We start from the raw sequence: 25,167 nt of genomic DNA, 5'->3' as shown, positions 1-25,167 counted from the left end.
TATTGGCACTACTTAATAATAAACAAAATACAGTATGTTTTACAGTAACATTGATTTTTTTTAAAGAAGAGATTTCAATTTTTTAGTCTCTTTTAAAGAATGAGAATTTAAATATCAGTATGGCTGTGTAGCATAGAAAATAATCATTACAATAACTGTGAGACTTTACCAACATCTGTATAGTATAGTTGTCATATTATCATGAAACTTTAGTTAGTACATAAGTATTGAAACAGAACATCAAATTGTTCCTAGCATATCCTTTCCCTCACCATGATTTATAGGTGTTTTAAATTTGTCCAAATATTTATAATATTTTACAGGTGCTATTGTATCTAAGATAGTCCAGATGAGTGTAAATAGCGAAGGCTATATGATTGGTCTGTTAAACCACAACCATTGTTTTAATATTCCTGTCACGTCACCTTTCAAATGGTAAGTGTGGCTACTTAAATTAATTTTTTTTATGCTTATCAGTGTTTTCTCATTGATCAAAAAGGAATTAATGTGAAAGTACTTATATATATATATATATATATATATATATATATATATAGATATATATATATATATATATATATATATATAGATATATAGATATATATATATATATATATATATATATATATATATATATATATATGATATGGGTATCACTTTTTATGGTTTAGAAGAAAAGCACAAGTTAATGGATTCTTGGCTTTGTGGTTGTAATGGTCCTGTCATATTATTTAAAGTAAATAATCCTTTTTGTTGGGAATCAAATTTAGGGGTTTACCTTACCCACAAAATCCACAAAAATTGGTACCTCACAAACAATAGTACTTTTATAGTAATCAAGATGTTTTTGAACATTTTACTTATCATTTTCATGGAAAATGTTAAAAACTTGACAATACTGTTACATTTTGATACCATCATGGAAACATTAATATAGAACAGAATTTGAATAACTGTAGAAGAACAAGGATAGTGGAAACTTTCCTTAGGTTACACAAATTTGCCTATTACATTGTTTAAGTTACGTTCAGTTTGTTTAATTAGTTTTAAAAAACTCATTTAACTTTTTTATTTCATTGAATTACTGTCATGTTCAATCAATCTAGCAAGGTTTTTTTTATTATTATTATTTATTAAACCGTTGATATTCTTCCATACAGGTGGAATGATCACTCCTACAAATGTAAGGCTACATTATTATTATTTACAGAGTGTTAATTTTCTTGTTTACAGGTATCTCAGGGAAGAGAAGTTAGAAATACAGTTATGGGTGACCTATGGCAGTAGAAAACACAACAAAAACAAACCTCAACACAGAGATAAGTTGATAGGAACAATTTACATTGATCTTGAGTCACTGAATGATCAGAGAAGAAAACAACATAGAATAAGGTAATTCTTTAAATACCATACAAAGTTTTACAGATTAACTATGAACTGGTACCTTGGAGGTGTTTATCATTCATCATATTCAATGAAACCTGTCTGAAGTGACCTTCCAAAGGAGAGCAAAATCAAGGTCACATAAGGCAGGTCATCTTTATCTACAGGTTAATTTTACATTGAATGCACTACATAAGGATATTAAAGTCATCGTCTTTAAGACAGTTTATTTCTGAATACAGGTGGTTTTGACTAACAATTGCATGATAATGATGTGCTGTGATTTGTATTTATGTATTTCAGGATTATAAAATATGGGCTTTTTTAACAATTTTTATCCACTTATAACATGTAAGTGTCACTACTATTGGCAATAAATCTTTATACAGGCACCTTATTAAACTAATGATTAGTTGCAGTATCACTAGAAAATTTCTTGCTCAAAAGAATAAATTCATAACAATGAAAAATAATAGCTAAAATTAATAACTTAATGATATGAATAAATGGTTTTTTTTATTTTTATGGCAGTGGAATGTATCCTATGTACAAGCCAGGTGCCTCTAGCCTTGGTGGTGCTTTCATCAGAGCTCATGTAACATCCAAACCTAAGTTTGGTCCAGTACGACAGGTGAGTTTCATAACCTTAGTTTGTAAAGCAATGAGATATACTTCATGATTATATTATGTCTTGTCTATGGCCTAATCTAGAAGTTGATGACAAGAAGAAGTTAAGTAAATTCTGTTTGAAAAGTAACAATATTGACATTATTGTTTAAGTAATCTATTAATAAAGCTGCTCCCTGTCAAAGATAAATGGGAGAAGTGAGCATGAACAAGATGTAGTTCGCTTAAATCATTAATTAACCAAGTGTTTTGTTTTTGTTTGCATTTATCATATTAGAATCAAGTCATTAATGTTTCTTTCTTTAAACCAGCCTATTCTGCTGCAAAACTTTAAAGTTCATGTACTATGTATACCTCAATATATAATAGAAAATCTAAACATGATGACACAACTCATACATGATGACATGTTGAATACACATGATACACATACACATGCTGATTGCTGATATGGAAATGTGTGTGCTTAAAAGATTGTACCCATGTTTATTTTGTTTTTTTTTTATTTCCACTAAAATCATGGTACTCTTCTAAATGTAATTTATTTCTGAATGGTTTCCATTATAATCAGATTTTCATTTATGATATTCATTCTTATACTTTATTCATTTTTCAGGGTGAATCTGACGATGACCTTGAAGAACTGGAAAAGTCAATAGAGGAAGATCCTGATTATGATCCTAATGACAGCTTCCACCAGTTGTCTAGCCCAAAGAAGGAAAAATTAAAGAAATCCAATCTCAGTGTGGTACAGGAACTACCTCCTCCTCCTCCGACCTTCAGTGTAGCTATATCTATAGACAGGGCATTACACTTACCTCATATCGTGGATAAATCCAGGTATGAGTATATGAGTAACAGACCTGGGAAAAATAAATAAGTTGCCTATTCTGTATTTTGATATTTATTTTTATTTATTTATTTATTTTAACTCTAACCTTAATTAACAACCTTAAGTTAAATCATCATTTCAACAAAACATTCTTCTTTAATCAATTTTTCCTGGTCCCTATAGAACATTTCTGAAAATAAACTTTGGGGTTTGTAGGTTTCAGTCTATCTGTTCAACACAACATTGTCCACAATTCTCCCTTATTTCTTTTTATCAGCAACTTAATCGATTTTCCATTGCTATGATATTTTCTATCTCAACTTCAAAACTGCAGTTATTTTGTATGTATTCTCATGAAACTTTTTGAAGTGTTAGATCACTATAAGGAGCTTTGCATATTCTCAGGAATTAATGTAATAAAGCAGTATTTAGAAGAATACATATGTTTTTGGTTTTTTTTATGGGGGAGGGAGTTGCATTGAAAGATATGGATGATATACATGAAAATATATTGACAGGTTATTTTTAACTATTTTTTGGTTTGTCGGTCTGTGTCTTTATTCTTTACAATTTTGCCTGAGTGTCTTGAAAATTGTTATAAGCTAGTAGAAAGTCAGCGAAATGATTTACATAAACTTATAGGAAAATATATAGAATTATTTCATTCAGGCTTGTAGTTGAAAAAGATTTGCAGCAGACTTGTCTCAGTTAATATACTGTTATCTCGTTTGGTTTTCGTTATATATTCTATCAGCTGTGTAAACAAATTAAAAAATAATTGCATTCCTACTTTCAGAACTGAGGAAAGTCTTCCTAATACATATGTGTCATACCAGACAGGGGAGTCATCAGATCCCTCCTACACATCTGTGTACCATAACTCTGATTCACCAATCTGGGACCATCAACATGAAACAAAACTCAGTACTGAAATGTTGTATGAGGAGAATAAGGTTGGTTTGAAGATTTACTGTAGTGTAATATATCTATTTGATACAAGATTGTAGTAACTGTACTTTTTGGGTACAATCAGAACATTAAATTTTTTTAGAGTAATTTATCCCTAAGTGATTTCGGAGTAATCTTTTTTTTTCTTTTCAGAACCGTGAATGATTTTCAATGTGCACTTTTTAACTAAAAGTACTCTTAGTTTTTTAATGGCTATGTGATTGAATAAAAATCTTCATGAACACATACATATTGGATGATAAAATTGCTGGATTATTAGAATTCTAATAGAGTTATTTTATTTTACAGAACTTAGTATTTAAAGTATGGCATAAACCACATGGTGCTTCTAAAGAACCTGGTAAGTCTAGAACTGGATGATTAACTATTTTTGTGGTGACTAAAGAAGTATACAGGAAAGTGCTAATTGAAAACACTAAGTAAAATGTACTTGTACCACTCTTCTTGAGTGTAGTAGTTATTGATATGAGATAATTCTCATTTAAATATGATGTCCTGTAAACATCAAATAATATATTTCTTGATACTTTAAAGTGGTTAATTTTTGCAGGGTGCTAATTCTGGGGTATTATAGCAGTTGGTCTGTAAATGGCAGAATAAATTCTACAAAATATTATATCTTGGCTTATGTTCTTAGTGCCCCATTTAGCATCCGACAAAATTAGAAACGCAAAATATTTTGTATACCTTTTTGCCTCAAAACATCAAATTTCACACTTGCCAAAATAATTTACCATACAATATATCTACCACAAGGCTATAAAGATTTCAAAAAAGTATATGTGTGATGTTGTACTTATTTACACATGGATTAGCCTTTATAAATCTTGGTTTAAAATATTCAAATATATAGACCCAGCCCATATGAAGATACCATACCCCCATAATCTATTCCTTAATTAGTCCTTTGAAATATTGAGTAAAATTTAAGACTCAAATTTTCTTTTAGTTCGTAACCATGGGAGAAAAACATGCTTTATCTTACATATGTGTTTAAAACAATTTGTAGGAGTTTTCTAAGATCTATATGGAATTTATTTTCTCTTTTTATTAATACTGTTTGTTTTTTTCATTGCCTGTTATTTGTTTTTTTTTCCTCTTGTTAATTACAGATAAGTCAGCTGATCGTGTGTTAGGTTTCGTATCAGTAGATTTAACTCCACTGTCATCAGGATTACAACAAATCTGTGGCTGGTACAATATTACAGACTTCAATGGACAGTGTAAAGGACAGATTATGGTTTGTATTGTTGTTATTATTCCTGTAAATATTTGTCACATAAAAAATCACTTACTGATTTAAAATATGATTACTGGTTCTATCTTGATATAAGTGTTTTCGCTGTTTGCACATAACTAATATAACCCCTGAATAGTTCTTTCAAGAATGCTGTACAAACTAATATAAAAAAAACCCTGATACAGTTATGAAAATTGAGATGTAAGGTACATGTATAAAATAGCAAATAAATGTCTTAGAAGAAGATTTAGAGGTTACCTACTGTGTAAATTAAGGAGGGCATTATCTTAGATGTAAAACAATTCTTGTAATTGATGTTTCTCGTACATTGTCCCCCATTTAGAATTATTTGATGCTTTTCAGGTGAACATATGTCCAACAGAATCAGTAGCACAGTATAACAATCTGGTATCAGACCATGGTGTACAGCCAACCAGTCTACCACCAGGTGTCAGTGCATCTGGTATCTGGTTCTCGGACCAGCCAATGTCCCTACCAACGTCTACAGCTCCTTTCTCTAGCAATCTACCTCACTTTAACTACCATTATGACCAGGTCAAGTCTCATCATGCACAGCTACAGCAGCAGCTCAGTGAAAATATACGGACTTTCCTTCAACGTCATGAGGAAAGTTTAGAAACACAAACTTCTACATTACCGTCCATGCCAACTTTACAGACAAGTCTGTCCACCAGTGCTCCAGCTCTAAGTCAAGTGCCAAATACATTGTCTACACAGGTTGATAGTGGTGTTGGAGATTCCTCTAGATCTTTCCTCTTTACATCTTTAAGGTAGGTTCATTACATGATGTGGTATGTCAAAAGCTTAACTATGTTTAAAAAAAACTATGTGTACATTTGTAGGTTCATCATTGAAATTCACACAAGTCATCAGAAACTGGATATTTTAAGGTCAACAAAAACTGGACACTACACAGAAAATAAGTACATATGTATATAAAGAAGCTCAACTATTCTGCAAATCAATTGTTTATGATGATAGGGAAGTCAGAAACTACGAGTTGCATTGTATGGTTTTAAGTGTATATTTAATTCATATGTATGTATATTGGGTGTCTTAAGCTTGATTAGAATAAAATTGATTAACTTGTAGGAATCACATTTATTAAATGTTTTTAATTGTGTGCATACCTTTGATGAGGCAATGAAATTATTATTATTTTTTTTTAAATCTTAGTACCATGCCACCTGAGCATGATTATAAATATGTAAAAAATGTAGTTCCAGTGTTTTTTTAAAGAAACTATATTTTTCCTTCCAGAAAACAAATGCAGGACTTGGATGATATAACCAACAAACTGAAACAGAAACTGGTGACCTCCTCCTGTCCATCAACAGGAAGTGCAGTCTACGTCCAGCCACAGTATGTTACAACTAATGACACAGCGCACTTAAGCCAATCAGGAGCAAGCATTCCAGTCACTTGTCAGTCACAACCGTTAGCTAACTCACTAACACAGTCTGCAAGTTCATTAGTGTCCTCTTTACAATTTGCTCGAAGCCAACAGGACACAATAAGACATAATGAGGTAGAACTCATGATGACAGGTTCTCAGGAAGCAGAATCTTCCCAAACGGGAGCTGACTCAGGTGCTTTTTCTGCAACACATTCCAGTGAAAAATATCAGGAAAATGATGCATTAGACTCCCATAGGAGTAATGGAAGTGATAAACTTGATACATTCCGCTTTGGCACTACACCTAGAGACTTCGTTGGTCTGACGGAGACAACTAGTTCCTTTGCCTGTGATTCTACTCCAAGGGACCAGTCTAATAACTCAGATACTGGCATAAACATGAAATTTACACCAAGAGAGGATGAATTGTTGTCTACCAGCAACACTGGTTTTACATCTAATGCTACACCTCGTGATCCAACAGTTTTAGGTGTGACACCTAGGGAGAATTATTCACCAAGGGAGATAACTGAACATTCTGACCCATCATCATTAGGGTTTTATTACCACGGAGAAAATTCTCAACGAAGCACTGGTTCTTTTAAGTTAGATTCTGCTCGGTCTTCAAATGGAAATGGTAATGGGAATGGTAATGGACATGCACTCACCCACGATCCAAAAGAAATGAGCATTATTCAGGAAAATACGGAATATGAAGGATCAGATGGGGAAGGTGATCCTAATTATTATCATCGTTACAGGGATATCCTTGATGAAGAGGAAAATGAGGCTGATGATTCTGATGCAGAAAGAAGTGATGAGGATGTTATAATGCCTCGAACTTTGAATGACGTTAGTGGCAAATTTGGCGGTATTCCATCTGTAGGCGATCAATCATGTTATAAGAATGTGTCAAAGAATGCAAGTAATAGTGCTATACATTCTGGGGACAAGGTTGATGCAGATAGTTTTTTTGATATTGAGTCTCTTCCAAATTCTAGAACTCCACAAAAAACTCAAATGTTACGAGAACAATTTGTTGAGAGAGATAGTTGGTTCTCTGATAACGAAGATGAAGCAGATAAATCAGCTTACAAGCCATCATGGACAATAAAAAATGATAGGACTGAAAAAATTAATTTGAGTTTTGATGAAAATCATCTGGATGAAAATCATTTGTTAGAGAATGTTGACTTAGAATCTGTTAACTCAGGAAATGTTACTCAGAGGGAACAAATGTCTTCAAGCTCATCAGCTGGTAGTCATAGGTCAGTTCCATCAAGATCTGATCTCTTATTAGAAAACAAGGTTGCTCAAAATTCTCCTAGGACTTTATACAATAAGGTTGTCAATGAACTGGATGAGTATTTCCATCCAGAAGATGGTCAAAGAGGCATTCAAAATGAAAGTGAAACAAGTTTGATCAGTGAAAAAGACCATGAGTCAAATACAGAAAGGGACATACAAACTGGAGCTATTTATACAATGACAAATGGCGCTACAAATAGCTACTCAGATGATGAGGAGATTATAGAAAGAGAAAGTAAACCTGTAAATAAATCATGTTTAAAAAGTGACAAAAACTCAGATGTGATGCCTAATTTTTTCCTTCCTTCTCAGCACTTAGAGGCTTCTATGAAAGCTTTAGAAATAGCTACATCAGGACATTCCAAAGCATATGGAGAGAAGGTCTGTTGATTTATCTTTTACTTGTATTAAACATGCACAAGTTGATATTTTCACTTGTAACACTCATTGTATCATAACAGTACTAAATATGCAGCGATAAAAAATAGCAATCGCCCAGTTGCCCATGGCTACAAGATTTTGAGCTGGGCTACCCAACTTTTGGGGGAAATTTTAATCGTTGAACATGTAGAAAATATTAAACAAAAATATGGTCTGGGTTACTAGCTAGTATTTTCTAATTTCATTTATAACCTTGGTTCGCTTGGTTACTCTTTTACCACTGAATTATTTGAGATAGTTCCAAAATGGCAAACAAGCCACTGTGATAATAAGTTTTTTTTAAATGAAACTTGAGAAATTAACATTTGTGGACAGCAGCTCATAAAACAAAATTTGTGTAATTTATGGTGCAATAATAATATTATTGAAAAAGTCATTTGACTTTAATTTCTTGGTTTTCAGACAAATTTTCACGAATACTTATGAGGAAGGCATTACTTGTTGCCATTTTATTTCCTAGAAAGTGATAAGGGAAGGGTGCTTTTAATTTGTTCAAAGAAAAGCAAAAGAATAAGATATGTGCTTTATGTTTTATTTAGAATTTATAACAATTAGAATGGCTTATAACAGAACAGGTTATTTTCAGAACAGAATGAAGTGTCTGAGAGCCTTTAAATTGTTTTAGTTGACATAATATTTTATACACAATATAAACAAATTATCTGGGATGGTATATACACATATGAACACAATTTTCATGGTTGATAATTGATTTTGACTTGGAAAAAAATGCTAAAAGTGGACAAAATCAAATAAAGCTTTATGCACTTGAATGATTGTCGTAAAAGATAAAAACCTGGTAAATGAATTTTTATTTCTTCAGGATTGTGATCTTTCTGATGACCCTGACAGAGTACAAGAGAAGAGCAAGGAGGCATTCAATCTGAAACAAAAATTGTCACTACAGCACAAGGCCAAATTCAATGGACAGCCAGTCAAAGGGAGACAACTACCCACTGCAGAGGAGACAAAAAGAATTGCCAAGATATTCTCATCAAAAATATCATGAACAAGAAGTTTATGGTACTAAAGATGTTAATGATTTTTATTCCTTGAAACAATTCTCAAGTGCCAAATATTATTGTCTGTGGTGTCTTGTTCCATATTGATATTATAAGTGCTTGTTGTGTGTAAATATTCAGGACTTGCTAAGCTTAGGATTAAGACATATTCAATGTAGGGTAGGCTCAGACCCTATATGATGTGGTGTTGCTAAACTAAAATGCCAAATCAGAAAACGTGATATGAAACAGGTTCTAAGTTTGAACATTTTACAAAGTTGAAATGTTAAGGTGAAAATACTAAATGATATGTAGTAGTATATAGGGCAAGCAGGTTACTATATTGAAGCTTAAATAATGTCATAGAAACAAATGACAAGATATTCAAAGTTATCTCAAAATCAAAAGGTCAAATGACAGTCCCTTGACCTCTAACCCCACTAATTTGAATCTTTGATTGCATCTTAGTGTGTGTGTTATTGTTAGCAATGAATTATGCTATTTGTATTGCATTTTATTTAATGATCGTTAAGTCAAGGCTTCAAAAGTTATTTATGTCTTTCTTATCTTTCATAACTGATATTAGTTATGGATTGTTTTTGACAGATTTAGTTATAATATAGATCAATGAATGACCCAAAGGAAACGGAATCATACTTCTATAACGAAAGCTTGGACTATACATGTAGTCTCCGTAAATTACTTGTAACTCATTGTTTAGTACTACAGTTTTACATTGTATATTGCTATATTGTGTTATTCCAGAACTGATTAGAACCAAACTCAGTAATAGAGTAATAGAACCTTAAGTATTGAGTTGTTAAAAAAAATATGTTTTACTGTTCATAGTTAATTAGTTCTGGAATAGCCAATACGTTAATTAGTTCTGGAATAGCCAATAGGAATTTTATTAATTTAATATATAGTAGATAAGACTTTAGCCAGTAGCAAAGCTTTGCAGCATAACAACGAACATTTTTTCTCCATTTTTACATTTTTATTATCAAATCATTCATATTTCATGTCCATAATAACTTGGCAAATCTCCAATTGCAAATTCATTTCTCTTTTGTGTTAGTATTGTTCTCATTTTATTGGTTTTCAATTTATTCATTGAGTTTTGAAATCCAGATGTCATTTGACCATCAAAACTGTTTGCATTTTAAAATTTTCTAAACCATAAAATTTAGAAAATTTGTAGCACTGAATGCAATACTTTCACTTCAGTTTTAATATTAGCTAGGTGTTTCTATATAAACTAGTAGTTCTGGTTTATCTATATATAGACTTATATGATTCTTCTGAAGGTACTTAAAAGATCATTTGCATATGCTAATTATTTAGATATTGTTAGAATTAATTTAAGATCCATCTATACTATTGGAAATCATTGACACATCTTATAGATATTGTTATCCATTTTTTGGGGTTCTATGAAATTTTCTTTGTGTACTACATAATTTGTTTCATGAAATTTGTTTCATCAACTTAAAATGTACCCCACTGAAATTTCAGGAAATTTTACCAAACCCTGAAAACCACAAATATAAATACAATTTAGTCAAAGATATCTTTGAAATACTCTATATCACATTGCAATGTTTTATACATAGTGCAAAAGAAATATATTCCTGTTTGAAATATTAATTATAATATCGGAATTAGAATTTTGAAAATAAGAAAGAGTTACATCTTTCGACCTGACGTCACTTTGAATTATGAATTCAGGCTAAAACTTTTGTGGACAAACTAATTCTTGGGTGCAGACAAAAAGAATCACCATCACGGTTTATTGTAAAATTATATTGTAGATCCATCTGCTTTACAATTAGTATTGATTGGTGTATCATGCTAAAATACTGCATTTAGTACCTGTTATGTAGTGCATTTGACTTTTTTTTTACTTTAAAAATAAATTTCATTTTCATAGAAATGATTGACACATACATGTATACTTAATGATACACATTTACACTCTACTACGTATTTAGTGTGAGTTGTAAGGCATTATTTTATTTTTTGGCTTTATAAAATTCAATTCATATATATTTTATTTGGTTCTATATTTTTCACAAAGTCCATAACGATATTTAAAACAAGATTTAATTTTTAAACAGTGGGAAAATTCAGTGTATACAGTCAAATCATTGGGATGGATTTGGATTTTTTGTATAACTCATCAGCTTTTTACAGTTGTCAGGAATTTAATCAAAGTGTTTTGTAAACATCTTTTGATATATTTATAGGTAAAATTAAGAGGAATGCTAGTCATTTTGGCAAAAAGTTATATATTTCAAATATAGAGATTATGCTAGTGGCTTGTTTTAGGTTGTCAATTTTATAAGAGTAAACAATGTTCAATGTGAGCATTCCATAACTTTTAATTGATTCAAATTGTTGCTTTTTAATATAGGCACACTAAACAAATCAGATACTTTTAAACTGTTCTGACCTATGATCTGGTGTAAATTTCACTGATATTTTATATGTACAATTGGGAGATTGTCCGTCCTATGTTATTTTTGTGTAATTTGTAATTACTTTGACATGTTTTATAACTGTGTACATATGAATAAGTTATTTATAGAAACTGGTCTTTCCCTACTCAAAAATAAGTAAAATAATCAATAAAGAATATTAAATAGCAGTGGTTAGTCTTTTTTTGTGTATTCCTGAACATATACTTGGTAGGAGTCTTATAACTAAACCCTAAATTTCACATCACAAAAGGATGTTCCATCTTCTAGGTAGCTGTATGACCAGTTACTAGACAGTGACCCATTTGAAAATCTACTTTTGAAATTAATTTTAAAATTTTGGGAGAAAACGGCAATGTATCTAATGATGTGTGACATGCAGAACAGACATAGGCTTCTCCTAAAACTTTGATTCATTTTCCAGTTATAAATTTTCTAGATCATAAATATTCCTCAGAGGAAACATTACTATATAAAACTTACAATGCAACTAAAAAACTACAATCCTCCGAAAAAAATACTAAGGAACCTACTGAATAGCCTCAGATATTCATGCATGTTTCATAAAAATATCACTGTCAAAAAATGAAGTGAAGAATCTAAAATGAAGAATAATAGATCAAAGACGAATTTTCAAAGTAAAAACTAAAAAATATGTCCATTTTCAAACTAGATTTTTTTAAGGAACACACAAGATAGTAGCAAACATGCTGTCATTTCAAAAATGCAGACAAGTTCCATTTTTAATGATAGAAATAGATCCATGTTTCAGAACATTCATGCACAGCATGCAACTCTGGGCAAATTGAAAGTGAAGAAAATTTCTTCCTTCTTTGTACTCATTAAGAACAAGAAAGACAAAAAATTAACGAATACTATAAATAATTAATAACTTTATTAAGTTTTATGTAAAAAAAAAATAAAGGCTCTTTTAAACAGCAAATCAACAGCTATTTTGAGAATGTTCTCCACATTTATGTTGCTTTAAACAAAACTAGGCAATGTGAATGAGTCAGTGCTACTAAAGTACTAGTACATGTAATATTTTATTGTATTAGGAACATATATAATGAGACATAACTACACCTGCACATTTAGTTTTGTTCCATTTCAATAATTTTAAAATATGAAATTTAATGCAGAAGAAAAATTCTGATGCAAAACCAACTTCTTACATTTTAAAATACTTTCATTTGGTAACAAAAGTCATGCAAAAGTAGGGATATATTCATCCCTTGTAACACATCAGACAGAAATAGTAAGCTTGTAAGATTGTTTTAATTGGGTATGAGTTTTGTGAAGGATTTAATATGGCTTAGCAAAGTGAAGCTCTGTTTTTCCTTATAATTTATGCAAGTTAATTATTTGCAAAATAAAACATGTTGAGTTCAATTTCATTTCCTATATGAATCCATACCCGATTTTTCTCATTATTTCTATTATCATTGTTTTTATATCTTCCTTAAATTCAACATTTAAACTACATCATGCCCTTTTTTCCAAAGAAACGTCAGAGGATGCGAACAGATGGAATGCTTCCCCTGCAGAAATTAATTGGTTTCATTGACAGTTTAATTGGTTGCAAGGTTTGCATAAATAAATGATACTGGTAGACCCAACATCATTTTGATGTGAAAATTTGAGTTTACAACAAGAAGTTGTAAGACTGTGGTTTTAATTATAGCTTACTGTCCAGTACAATTGTGAACATTCATTTCACACAAATTAGTCATGCATTAATCAGTTGATCCAAGGACCCGGGCAATATGTCACAAACCTTAGATGACCCTATCGTAAAAAAACTGTTAACAAACAATATTATCTGTTTAGACGATGTTGTGAAGACAAGCCCTTCTATAAAACTTATTCACAGTGTAAAGTTTAAAACGTAACAAGTTTTGTTGGAAAGTAACAAAACTTTTACTTCCTTATAGAGTCTGGCGTATACGGCGATTCTCTAGTCTGTCTGTCTGTCTATCTGTTCTTTGCAAGCTTATCTAAAAAAATGTTCAATCAAATCTTTCAAACATTGAACACAATGTTGCAAACTGTAAAAAGCAGGACAAATTAAATATTGGGTAACACTAAGATCCTTTTCTCCAAACAAGTAAATTCTTTAAACAAGTTTTTGAAATGTTCCATTCAGATCAACCTAGTAGTATGAGTGTAGCTGGCATGGAAAACAATAAAATAATACAATAGATGATACATTCATAAAACGAGAACAGAGGATGACGGTCCTTAATTATACATACATTCTATACACAGTATAAAAAAAAACAAGTAAAACAAATAGTCTGGTGAAAACAAATGTAATTTAACTTCAAAGTTCAACAAATTTTACACTCATTTTCTTTGCACCACCCTCGTCTGCGCTTGTTGTTAAACTAGACGGATACATTATGTAAACTGTATTTATCTATTTTTTGCAAGTTGACTACATAATTCCTAATGTAAACTACATTATTAGGTGTAATCATACTGAAAACAGAGAAATCGCAGATTAAATTAGCATCTATGTCAAACCTGTAGCCATTTCACATTCAATGTATATCATACCAGATACATGTTCTGCTGGAGTCACTTTAATTTCCCGATAATGAGCGAGGTAAGCTGATAAATGTTTTTATTTCTACATCGATATTTTTCCCTAACATTTCAAGACAGACATGTTGGTAAAGAAGCTGCCTAAGAATTTGGGTATCAAGTGTATTGCTCATTGAAACTGCTGGAAGAAAGTTTTTCCACCATTTCTTAAACTTTGGAACAAAATATCCAGAGGTTTACCCAATTCCCTCAGAAAATATAGAATACTTGAAAGACTTATTTGTTAGATAGTTGCGTCATTCTGTGACTATGAATCTCGTACTTCGTTTCATCTATTTGAATACCGACAAAAGCAATTATACAGGCGCTGATTTATAGGGATCGGACTCTGCATTCGCCACCTAAAATTGGATGGGGATTAATTGTATGAAAACTTTGTTTTTCACAAAGTTATACCCCCAAAATGTTCTTGCATCGCTTAGCTCGGCCATTAGTTCTATTCATGCCCCCAACCTGAAATCTTAGATCCGCCATTGGTATGTGTACTTTAAAGGTTCATTATATGAATACGTGTCAAGTACATGTAGATATTTATAAAGCACACGTTGATAACTTAACAGGCATTTGAAATCATTAATTAATTTGTTGTCCAGAAACATTTAAAAAGGAATTCATAAAAGAGAAAAATAACCTCTCCCATTTCTCGTATAGCACTCATTTTACCACCACCTATGATAGAACTGTTTGTTGTTGAAATAATCACATAAGAGTGATAAATACGGTTTTTATAGTGCTATAAATGTATCAAGTTTGAATGTTTAGTTCTGTGTAAAAATGTATTATTCATGTGGTTATTTTTTCCATATCACCTTCAAGTGTCATTCTCTCGCTTACAAGTTATATATTAAAAAATCGTCACCATAAAATCCGGACAAACTTGTCAAATTATGAATACATGAATTGAATATGCATTAGACTTCATATGGACATAGATAGATAGTAGAGCTAGCATGATACTCTGCAGTCAAAGCAAGTGAGCCTCCATCACTGACGCTCATATGTATATTGGTTACACAGTTGACGGGTATGTGCCATATTTTGTGGATATTTCGGATAAAACGCTAATTTAGGTGAGCACTCATTTTCTTTTTCAATCTTATTTGGAATTTCATTCCATTTTTTGTTATATTTTTTTAAAATACTTTGGGAAGTAATCGTCCGAATTCCCTCCGATCCTGGCAATATCTTAATAAAACACTTGAGAGTTGCAAGGTTGCAAGGTTCGAACAACTTTTGGCAAAACTAATACTGCCAGATTGATGGCTACATAAAATTGCCAAAATATATATATATTATGAAATACAAATGTCATGGTTAGATTGGAGTAAGTATAGAAGTTTATTCGACCATGCATGATTCGAACCGCTAGAAAAAAAAACAACACTAAATTTTTGAAGTATTTTTACTCCGATAGTGTTCACAGTTTTATATACTATTTTTGTATGTTCTTTTCTTACATTAACCATGAAACAAACTAACAAAACAAAACAAAACAAAACAAAAGACTCGATTTTCTAAGACCAAGGACGTCACGCATAACCACAATAACAACAAACAAAAATCAAGAAGTCCACAATCTGACAGCTAGAGTATTTGAGTGGATTACCGATTATAATCTTTTGTTATCATGGCGCGAATTGAAGTATTTGATTCGTATGGGTGATAAAATTTTGAGCTATCAATATTCAACAGCCTCATCACCTTAGTAAATAAATATGTGATATGAAAAGACAATACCTTAACGTGCCCGTCGTCAGTCGAAATGAACTATAATTGACCGTTCTGGTTGGGATAGTGTTATCCAAGAGTGCAAGAGACAGTGGAGACAGAAATCTCTCACGAATGAAAGAGGCTAAGGGGTCATCTCAAAATAGGAAATTCGCCACGATCACAAAAGACTCTGGGGATCAACCTCCAAACACAGCATTCGCCAAGAGTTCAAGAGGCTCAGAGTAATTGCTACGAGTGCAAGGCTGAGGAGTCTATTCGAAAACTGAAAGTTCAACACAAGAGTAAGAGTCTGAACTTATATGTGTCACGAGTTCAAGAAGCCTTTGATTCAACCTCTGACAGAGTGTTCACCACAAGTGCAAGATGTAGTTAAATCAACCATTAATAGATCAGTCGATTCTAAAACTTGAAATGGCTTTTCATGCGGAGTGCCGAAATAATCAGTGGTCGACACTTCACAAAGCGGAGCGACTTGAATATAAACCATGAGTTTCCATATAAGCTTATTTTTTTCAGTATACAAGAACATGTATACGGTAAAATCGGTGAAAATTGGCTTAACCCTAAAATAACAAGAACATTATATTTAGCTTGCTTCCGTGACTATGTATTTTATACCAATATGACAAGGAATGATGCATGAACGGTAAGGTAATAAACTAAAATAAAAAAAGAGGTCTAGTCAATAAGGTCAATAAACCCAAAAAAGTGTGTATGTTGTAAATGTACAAAATAGTACAACTTTCTGATTAACATTCACTGTTTTTGAAGATAACTTGCAAGTCCTAATCAAGTTAACAATTTATAAATGTTCATTTCCCCTGAAACTGAAAATACTTCATATTGTTGAGCCTGAAATAGGCCTTATTGACTCCACCATTTTAAGAAGCCATGCGCTTCTGTATCACACTTGGTTAACAAGGAGCAGCATGATTTTAGGCAGGCTAGTTTGTTACTTAGAACTCACTTTGCGTACAAATATTCTCATTCAATTTAAAATTGTCAAGAAATGTCCACTCAAATTTATGTATTCTAAAATCCTTTCATCTTACGCCCGGCATCTTACCCTAAAAGAAAATTCTTCACCGGATTTAACTTCATATCGCGCGCCGGCAAAGCAACATCATGCTTTCCGACTAAACCCTAAATGGTGTAGTTTATATACTAAAAGTAAAATTTTCCCTTTAAAACACTTTACAACTGCTTTTGAATTAATAATATTAAACAAGATATCTAAAATGCACTTTTCGTAAATTATTGTATACATAATATAGGTGATTCATCTCTCCTTAAGCATAGGTGGCTACATGTACTTATACGGGTCTTTTCAAATTTTAAAACTATAAAAGTTTTCTTTTTTTTTTTGCAATGCAAAGCTTTTGTTTTCACCTAGCAAAGTCAAAGAGACAGTTTTAAATAAACAGTTTAAAATGAACAAGGTATTTACAGGTTAAAATAAACAAGATAATTACGTGAATACCTGGGTAGGTAGCTTTGATAAAAAGATTCATTACGTGGGATATTCTTTACAGTGCACCTAACCAGCACGTAAACATTTCCCTCTTCCTGATAGGTGGGATCATTATTTTTTGGCGGGGCATCACTATGAATTAGACGGATTTTTTTTTGACAAAACGAAATAATAACACGTGTTTCTTCAGATTAGACGATACACGTTTAAAATATTTCGTGTTCGAATTTTGTAGACAGTTAGTGAAGAAAAGAAAAGAAGATTTTTGTCTTAGTACCGGCTCTGAAAGTTGGTAGATACAGAGAATATTTGAAAAGCCATCCTCACGCCTTGGACTTCTTTGCACAGAAGACAATTGTATTCACGGATATATTGCTGCATTACAGACACGAAGCAATACAAAAATGTGGATCATCATGAAGGTAAGTGCACCACAAATAATTGAGCAGTTTTTATTCTACTTGTCTTATCATGCAGTTCTATCAATGCAACTAAATCGGAAGTTGTTAGAGCCTATATCGACCAATTATTGCCCCGAGCTTTCCTGTTCGATGTATCGGCTTGACACATGGAACAATATTAAAAAAATGTTATATATACTTCACTGAATCGTTGTAATATTTCAGGGACCTAACGGAGGTCCGGGTATTTTCCATTCATTGAAGGCTCGTAGCTGTTTTTTCCCCCTCATTTTAAAAATCTAAGTAAGTCAGGTTAGTCCTCTGGCAGAATTGAATTAGAAATTTCAACTCAATTAATTCTTTATCTTTAAAAATACCCTGATCTTTTCTGAAAATTTCCATCTTTTTTGTAAATCGAACCAAGCAATGAAAAACCATTAAAACAAAGTGTTAGGAGGAAAGGGGCTATATCCTCTCATTCTTATTTCATTATGATTTCCTATAGAACACTTATGCATAGGACTTAAATTACCTTAAGTATTTCTTATGACTATGATTCGTCTAGCCCAAGATGCTTGCATACTTTATAGTTGAGTTACTTTCCAATGCTCTGGTGACGCTATTTAGTACATGTAATGAAAAATGTACATGGAATAACATCAACATTGGTAGAATTCGTTGGACGCAGCAAAGTGTCATCAGATATTTTATCCACATGACACGCCGGAGATATTATTAGTTCGTCAATATTCTGTGAGACTGATTGATGGTTATTTACTTGCAGTGAAGTGCCAATCGAGACAGATATTAGTAGTCGTTATTTTTATAGCGTATTACAAAATATTTCAAACTGAACTTAAAATGACAAGTTATTGAAACGGAATCAAGAATTTTCACATCATAAGACAAATCTTAAGGTTTTATCTGACAAACTGACATAAATCAATAGTTCGGTGATCACATATAGACAAGTTGTTCAACTTGGGAATAATTATAGCGAAGTACTTGCGTTTTTTTTTTTGAGAGTTGTACAATTATTCAGGTGGAGGATGGCAGGAACAAACAGGTCGGTGTTTTGATAATTATGTAAATCGTACATGTTATAATTACATAACAATTTCGACAGTTTGCATAATTATACTTCATTAAATGTGTGTATTTATCCTGTGATATAAAATACATGTACGAGAATACGTGGAAAGACTTACTACTTTCTAGAAGTAGAATGTAAATTAAATGCTACTCGTGTATGATAAGGTAGTATTAATTTAGGGGAACTGCACTTAGCCATCTGTTTTTTTTTTTTTTTTTTTTTGTTTTGTTTTTTGTTTTCTTTTTTTATAGATATATAAAAGTATGTTTAGATCATGTTATACAGTGCTACGAACATACGCGTACACTCCACACAAATATATTGTACGCTTACGGTTCAAATACCCTAAGGGTATGGGTCATGTCAAATGGAGTATTAGTGTTCAGATTTAGTAAATACCTGAAGTCAAACACAGGACTATGGTTTTAGTAACAATCTATTTAATGTCGAACAGTACAAGAAAGGATGCTCCAATATGTCCATCAACGCTTAGGAACTAGTTAGCATATTATGTAATTTTCGAAAATCCAAATTGAAGGAACCCAGTGAAAAATCATTGGAGATGAAAACATGCCAAATGGAGATGAAAAAAAGGTGGGATAAAAAAAGATTAAAATGATCTTTTGATTTTTAAATGAATTAATGCCACTGTATGCAACATATTGAAGATACTTACGCAAAAATGATTGAAAAAAAAACGTATTAGTAAATGGGACAGCTCTTAAAAGTGTTATGATCCTGAATTGACAAACTTTAAAACAGGTCATATTTCATTTGTCAAGACTTTTGTCAACAACGATACACGCACTATTTGTTTGAATGTGATAACGTTTATAATCTTCTGTTACTTCAATGTCGCCACATTCCAATCCAGACAACTTTCTATGTTGCCCACTCCTTTATACGTACAGTACAACTCGAACCTTTTATTTGTTAACTACTATGAGTAATTTGTGCATGGGCGATAATTATTGACAAATCATGAAACATAGGATGAGAGGCGTAAAAATACCAGTAGTCCAAGAAAAAATCTTTGATTGAGAGGTGGAGGGACATCAATCTGATTGAAATGTGCGATATCTGACATTTGCCAAGACATGTCAAGTTATGGATATAATTTTAATAAGGTTGAGGCCACGGTAAAACCAATTTGACCACGAAAGTGAATGCAAGAAAAATAAGTAATGAAATCTTAATTTTTTTACAATATTGGTTTGATGGGAGAAACTCTTTTTAAAACGTGTCACTAAAAGTTTCTTCATAATGCAGTCCAACCATTAGTAGATGATTCAAAAATGATAATGTAAGATTAAACAAAATACCTTAATTCGCAATTGTATAATTCATTTTACGGATATATACCACATAATTCACTAAATTTAAAAATCTGATACCTATAAATGTGTATGATACACTATAATCTCTTTAAAAATCACAACGCATCCTCTTTGTGTAACATATTCAATGAAAATACATAATGAAGATTTTGACTTCAATTATCCTTGTTCATATCATTGTATTGACTGCCTAAAGGGCCTTCTACAGACAGTCGGAATTTCATTGAATAGATAACAAAATATTTGACCTTACAATCCGGAAATAGACGTGAAAGTTGTATCTACCTTTAGAACAGGTAAATTGTAGAGAAATGTATGTAGTAAACATTGTCGAACTTTTCTGATTAATTTATTTGTAATTTTGCTTACATATTTATATGTATTTGAAGACGGTCAGTATACACACTATAAAAATGCGTACACTTACATTAAGTGTATTTTTTCAGCAAAATAATAGCAATATGAGCTACGGAAGTAATGGAGTTTAATTTCAGGTATAAGGGAGGGACTTGTTTAAACCCATATATCTTTTATGCTTCACCCATATGACTTGAAGTTCCCGAATTTCGGTGAAGAGTTATAAGGAGCCTTTATAGATCTTATCATCATATTCTGTAATATAAATAACCAGGTGGAAATTAAATAAACCTAAATAATAGTCGTAAGTTATTCAAAACTAAACTACACCCTATTTAAATAACTTTATTTATATTTCACTGTATGCTTGGGTTCTTTCAGAAATCAACATACCGACATGGCTACCCTGTTCAGGTCTCTGAGAAATGCCGTCTATCGATTATCTCATCGAAAGAAGAAGAAAAAGAGTAGTAAAAAGAAGGATTTGGTGGGCGACGAGGTTGATAGTCCGAGGGCTATTGCATTAAGTGATACCACAGAACAGATGGGAAACGAGGTAACGGTAGAACTTCATAATACAGATAAAATGCATGACGAAGATATGATTAAAGAAGACGAAAAAGACGCAGCAAGCTATGACAGTGATGGCAGAACAGACGAGTCGTCAGGAGGTTCTAGAAAGAAGTTTAGGCTTAAAGACCGAATAAGTGAAGCTTTGCTAAATCCAGATTTCGAGAACTGCGAACCTGAAATTTGTGTAAAAATGTTGCATCTTCCCACTGTAAAAACTGTCGGAATGATAAACAAAAAAATAAGAACAAGTGATAAAAGCTGGATCCAAGGTTTTTTGGAGGCTGAGGGTCTATCTGTATTACTCGACTGCGTAGACACTCTCAGTAGCGGTCGGGTATATCAGCTAGCTGATGCCTTATTGCTGTTAGAAGTAGTTGACTGTATCAAACATGTCATCAATTCTAAACTTGGCATGGATTACCTGGTTAGAGAAGAGAACGATACCAAAAAGTTAATTAAAGGTAAGTAATCATTTGTGCTTCGTGCCCAACGATTCTGTTTGTTTTCTTCAATCATCTAGATCCAAAATTATCAATATTAATATTCTTCAGCGCACGATCATTTGATTCTGAGAGGGAGATTGGCAGTATCTTGGCCTGTAAAAAATGGAAATAAATATTCTGGCCTCTACTACCTAGAAAAAAAATAGATAGATTTTCTGGACCCATATTCCACTGTACAGCATAAAGAAAAGAAATACTCGTAATCTAGCGGAATAGAATTTGAAAATAAATTTTCTGATTCGCAAATTTTCGAAAATAAAAATTTTCTTCCCACCAAAACTGGCAGGGCCCCCCCTCAGAACCAAACGGCCCATATGGTCTTTTTGTACACAACATCCTATAATAAAATACGGTATAAAGCTTAGTACAGTTTAAGCTGCAGCAATTATTATAGAAACGCGCTACTTTTTCCTGCAAAAATGCATCATCGCTTGGTTTTTGCCGATATTTTATTTTGACGGAAAAATTGTTATCTCCCTTTCATCGTATATGTAAACTCTTACTACCCGGCAATGTATGGACGTTGTATTTAGGTCGATCAATTTTTAGCATGTCATAAGATATGTGTTCACACAAGAGAAATATGTAAGCAGTCATGGGAGATCCACAAGGATAATAAAGACCGTAACCTCCTAAAATAAATTATCAAATGGGTAGTAAATGTATGCCACGACACATACAAAACACACCTTCCAGAGGTTTCATTTGTTAAGCTTTACGTACTTAATCCCGGGGGTTAAATACAATTTTCTTTAACATTTTTTTCCTTTAAAATATGATTTATTATAATAAATATAGTAACATAAAATATGCATCTGAGAACTACCCTGTCAAAAAATTAAACAAATAAGATCAAAACAAAACGGGAATTGAATCATAGAATCATATACATAGCTCACTTTAACTGTAAGTCGATACTTATATAGGAGTACTATACAAGCTATATAGTTTTGCTGAAGCCACTGCTTTAACACCCCTAAAAGTTAATATACCATATCCAATTAATCAAGTAATCGAGTGTGCTTCCAGTACACAGTTTGTAGAGCGTTGGATTACATTATCAGGATTCGATTCACGGTTGATATTGTTGAGAATTTGTCTGTACTTTCATATCGGTATAATACATGTATTGTAGACCTTTCTGCCAATTCATGGAGACTATACGCAGTTCTTCATTTCTTGTTATGCATGTAACAGTCAAGATTGGATAGATCTAATTCAAAAGGTTTCTGAAATGAAACACATCAAGTATTACTTTCTCTAGAGAATTTCTTCGTGACCAGTCTGTCATGAAATGTCGATAACCCGAGTAAAAGTTATTATCTTAACTCATAGTTCGTTATTAATCGAAACATGTTTCAATAAAATGATATTAATACATTTAAAAGCTTAGGCGATTTAGCTAAATAAACGTCGTTTAGATTCTTTGCAGTAGGTGCGACTCCCTGTGACCTAATTGTATTCCTAGACCACCGACGGGTTATTATGTTGTCTCTCTAACTGATCGACAATACACTGATTTCTTTGACCTAAGAGTGTCGTATCATATCCTTTTCAAAGAGCTTCCTAAATTACAAATTTCAAAATACCTTAAGCACTGAGGCTTCATTCATTGTATTGCACATTGTAGAACCTCTCATTGATAGATTTGGCTTCCTCATGTTAGAACCTCTCAGTGATAGATTTGGCTTCCTCATGGTAGAACCTCTCAGTCATAGATTTGGCTTCCTCATGGTAGAATCTCTCATTGATAGATTTGGCTTACTCATGGTAGAACCTCTCAGTGATAGATATGGCTTCCTCATGGTAGAACCTCTCAGTGATAGATATGGCTTCCTCATTGTAGGACCTCTAAGTGATAGATTTGGCTTCCTCATGGTAGAACCTCTCAGTGATAGATTTGACTTCCTATTTAGATAGTTTTGGTTTTAAGTACTTATTGTATGCAATTAATGTTTGGATTTAGATCTTCCTATATATTTATTTCTAATGCTGCAAATGAGAAGTTACTCTTTGAAACACCTGTAAAGCATATCGAAATTTGCAATATATATGATTGGTATTTTTGTGTCACCGTGAACTCATGGACCAATATGGTGTTTCCGTCTTTGCCATGAACCGATATGTTCACTATTTCATAGTTTTCCTTTGGTCTACCCGGGCGATATTTTGTGAGCAACTCGGTAGGTGTTTCCAGAAAAGCAGAGGACGCTTACCCTACCGATGCACATGATCCATATTCCAAGTTTTTAGTGAAATCCGATTACTCAGTAACTTTTGTTTCTACGTGTGTGTGATTTTTGTTAATTCATGTTCTTTGTTGCATAGGTATATCTATCCTGGAATATTTTCTATTTTTAACATCTTCTAATCTTTCCTAAATGCCATGCCTGTTTAATCCCTTTTTTAATTTTTATGCCCAGCAAATATGCAATACTTATTTAAAAAAAAGAATTTCCAAACAAGTAAATTTTCTGCATATGTGCTAAGAAAATTATGCTGTTAAATTGCCACAAATTTGAGTAATTTCACATTTTGTTAATGATTTTTCTTATAGTCTTTAAGTTTCATAACAAGTTTTCATTATTTTTAAAGAATATTTGATGCATTTTTTAATACGACCCAACTATCTTTCAAGTAAAAGTAACCTAAAACAAAGATATTACGTTATGGAATAATTCATACCTAGTTACATGGAAATTCTATGGAATAATTCATACCTAGTTACATGGGAATTCTTTTTGTAATCTTGCAAATCTTAGACGTGTATTTTTGGTCTTTGGTGGCGGATGGTCTTTGGTGGCGGATGGTGTTGGGTGGCGAAGCGGATGGTCTTCGGTGGCGAGGCGGATGGTGTTGTATGGGAATGAGTTTGTATCTCAAAAATATTAAACACAATTATTTTCTCTGTGAATTTAAAAAGATGCCGTGCATTTCTAATTTACAGTAAAGAATGCCGTGCATAACAAAAAGACAGAAAATGTGGAAATTAGACAAGTACGATAATTTAACGGAAAACCAATGCCCATGTCTGCCTTAATTGCCTAAAAAACTTTTTGACTTACCTTAAAACTTTTGCGTACGTCTGCCCGACCTTAAAAGCTTTGTCTATATCTGCCTCACATAAAACTTTCGCCTTAGTCTGCCTTTCTTTTAAATCATGTGCCTCTAACTCTGCTTGCATTACAAATACAACATAAGAAGAAATTGACATTAAAGCCATAATTGTGAACCAGTACATGAACATCAGTATTTCTATTTATAGTAATTAAACTGTCATTAATAGGAAGACAAAAGATAAACGATAAAACATTAAAAATGGACACAATGCTTCGGGTCCAGTCCTTGTTATATGTAGAGCCTCAAGAATGGGTGCAAATTGTAATCCTATTGTAACTG

At 32.2% G+C, this 25,167-nt stretch overlaps 2 protein-coding genes and 1 long non-coding RNA gene across 12 annotated transcripts in view; 2 read left to right on the top strand and 1 right to left on the bottom strand.

Moving 5' to 3' along the window:
* Positions 1 to 9,365, top strand: part of LOC148604613 (C2 domain-containing protein 3-like) — a 30,934-nt gene extending 21,569 nt beyond the window's left edge. For both annotated transcript variants that reach the window (XM_088547503.1, XM_088547502.1), the window contains exons 36-45: positions 324 to 435; positions 1,234 to 1,392; positions 1,915 to 2,014; positions 2,627 to 2,850; positions 3,639 to 3,795; positions 4,100 to 4,151; positions 4,924 to 5,051; positions 5,415 to 5,842; positions 6,333 to 8,157; positions 9,041 to 9,365. In XM_088547503.1, the coding sequence (XP_088403629.1) occupies positions 324 to 435; positions 1,234 to 1,392; positions 1,915 to 2,014; positions 2,627 to 2,850; positions 3,639 to 3,795; positions 4,100 to 4,151; positions 4,924 to 5,051; positions 5,415 to 5,842; positions 6,333 to 8,157; positions 9,041 to 9,226 (3,371 nt within the window). In that variant the 3' untranslated portion in view covers positions 9,227 to 9,365. The remainder of the gene's footprint in view (positions 1 to 323; positions 436 to 1,233; positions 1,393 to 1,914; positions 2,015 to 2,626; positions 2,851 to 3,638; positions 3,796 to 4,099; positions 4,152 to 4,923; positions 5,052 to 5,414; positions 5,843 to 6,332; positions 8,158 to 9,040) is intronic.
* Positions 9,366 to 14,160: 4,795 nt separating this feature from the next.
* LOC148604611 (inverted formin-2-like) overlaps positions 14,161 to 25,167 on the top strand; it is a 47,515-nt gene continuing 36,508 nt past the window's right edge. Inside the window, exons 1-3 of one of the 7 annotated variants that reach the window (XM_088547474.1) lie at positions 14,161 to 14,303; positions 17,740 to 17,926; positions 21,074 to 21,726. In XM_088547474.1, coding sequence (XP_088403600.1) covers positions 21,090 to 21,726 — 637 coding nt within the window. In that variant the 5' untranslated portion in view covers positions 14,161 to 14,303; positions 17,740 to 17,926; positions 21,074 to 21,089. Of the gene's footprint in view, positions 14,304 to 15,260; positions 15,373 to 17,615; positions 17,927 to 18,488; positions 18,972 to 19,357; positions 19,593 to 20,464; positions 20,649 to 21,073; positions 21,727 to 25,167 lie in introns of those variants that run through there. The other 6 variants (XM_088547476.1, XM_088547475.1, XM_088547473.1 and 3 more) reach the window with 6 other exon arrangements.
* Positions 22,533 to 25,159, bottom strand: LOC148604612 (uncharacterized). 3 transcript variants are annotated; one of them, XR_015915752.1, is made up of 4 exons: positions 24,834 to 25,159; positions 24,489 to 24,646; positions 23,358 to 23,676; positions 22,533 to 22,997 (listed from the first exon to the last, which is right to left on the bottom strand). It is a non-coding gene; the product is annotated as an uncharacterized LOC148604612 (long non-coding RNA). The 3 variants fall into 3 exon arrangements; XR_015915750.1 differs by having other exon boundaries at positions 24,489 to 25,159; XR_015915751.1 differs by lacking the exons at positions 24,489 to 24,646; positions 24,834 to 25,159 and having other exon boundaries at positions 23,358 to 23,901.

The sequence above is a fragment of the Perna viridis genome, chromosome 10 (genome assembly GCF_037379345.1).
Source record: "Perna viridis isolate PV_CMFRI_1.1 ecotype Kerala chromosome 10, ASM3737934v1, whole genome shotgun sequence".
NCBI lineage: Eukaryota > Metazoa > Mollusca > Bivalvia > Mytilida > Mytilidae > Perna > Perna viridis.
Note: the sequence above shows the minus strand (reverse complement) of the source record. Positions and strands in the feature narration are given on the sequence as shown.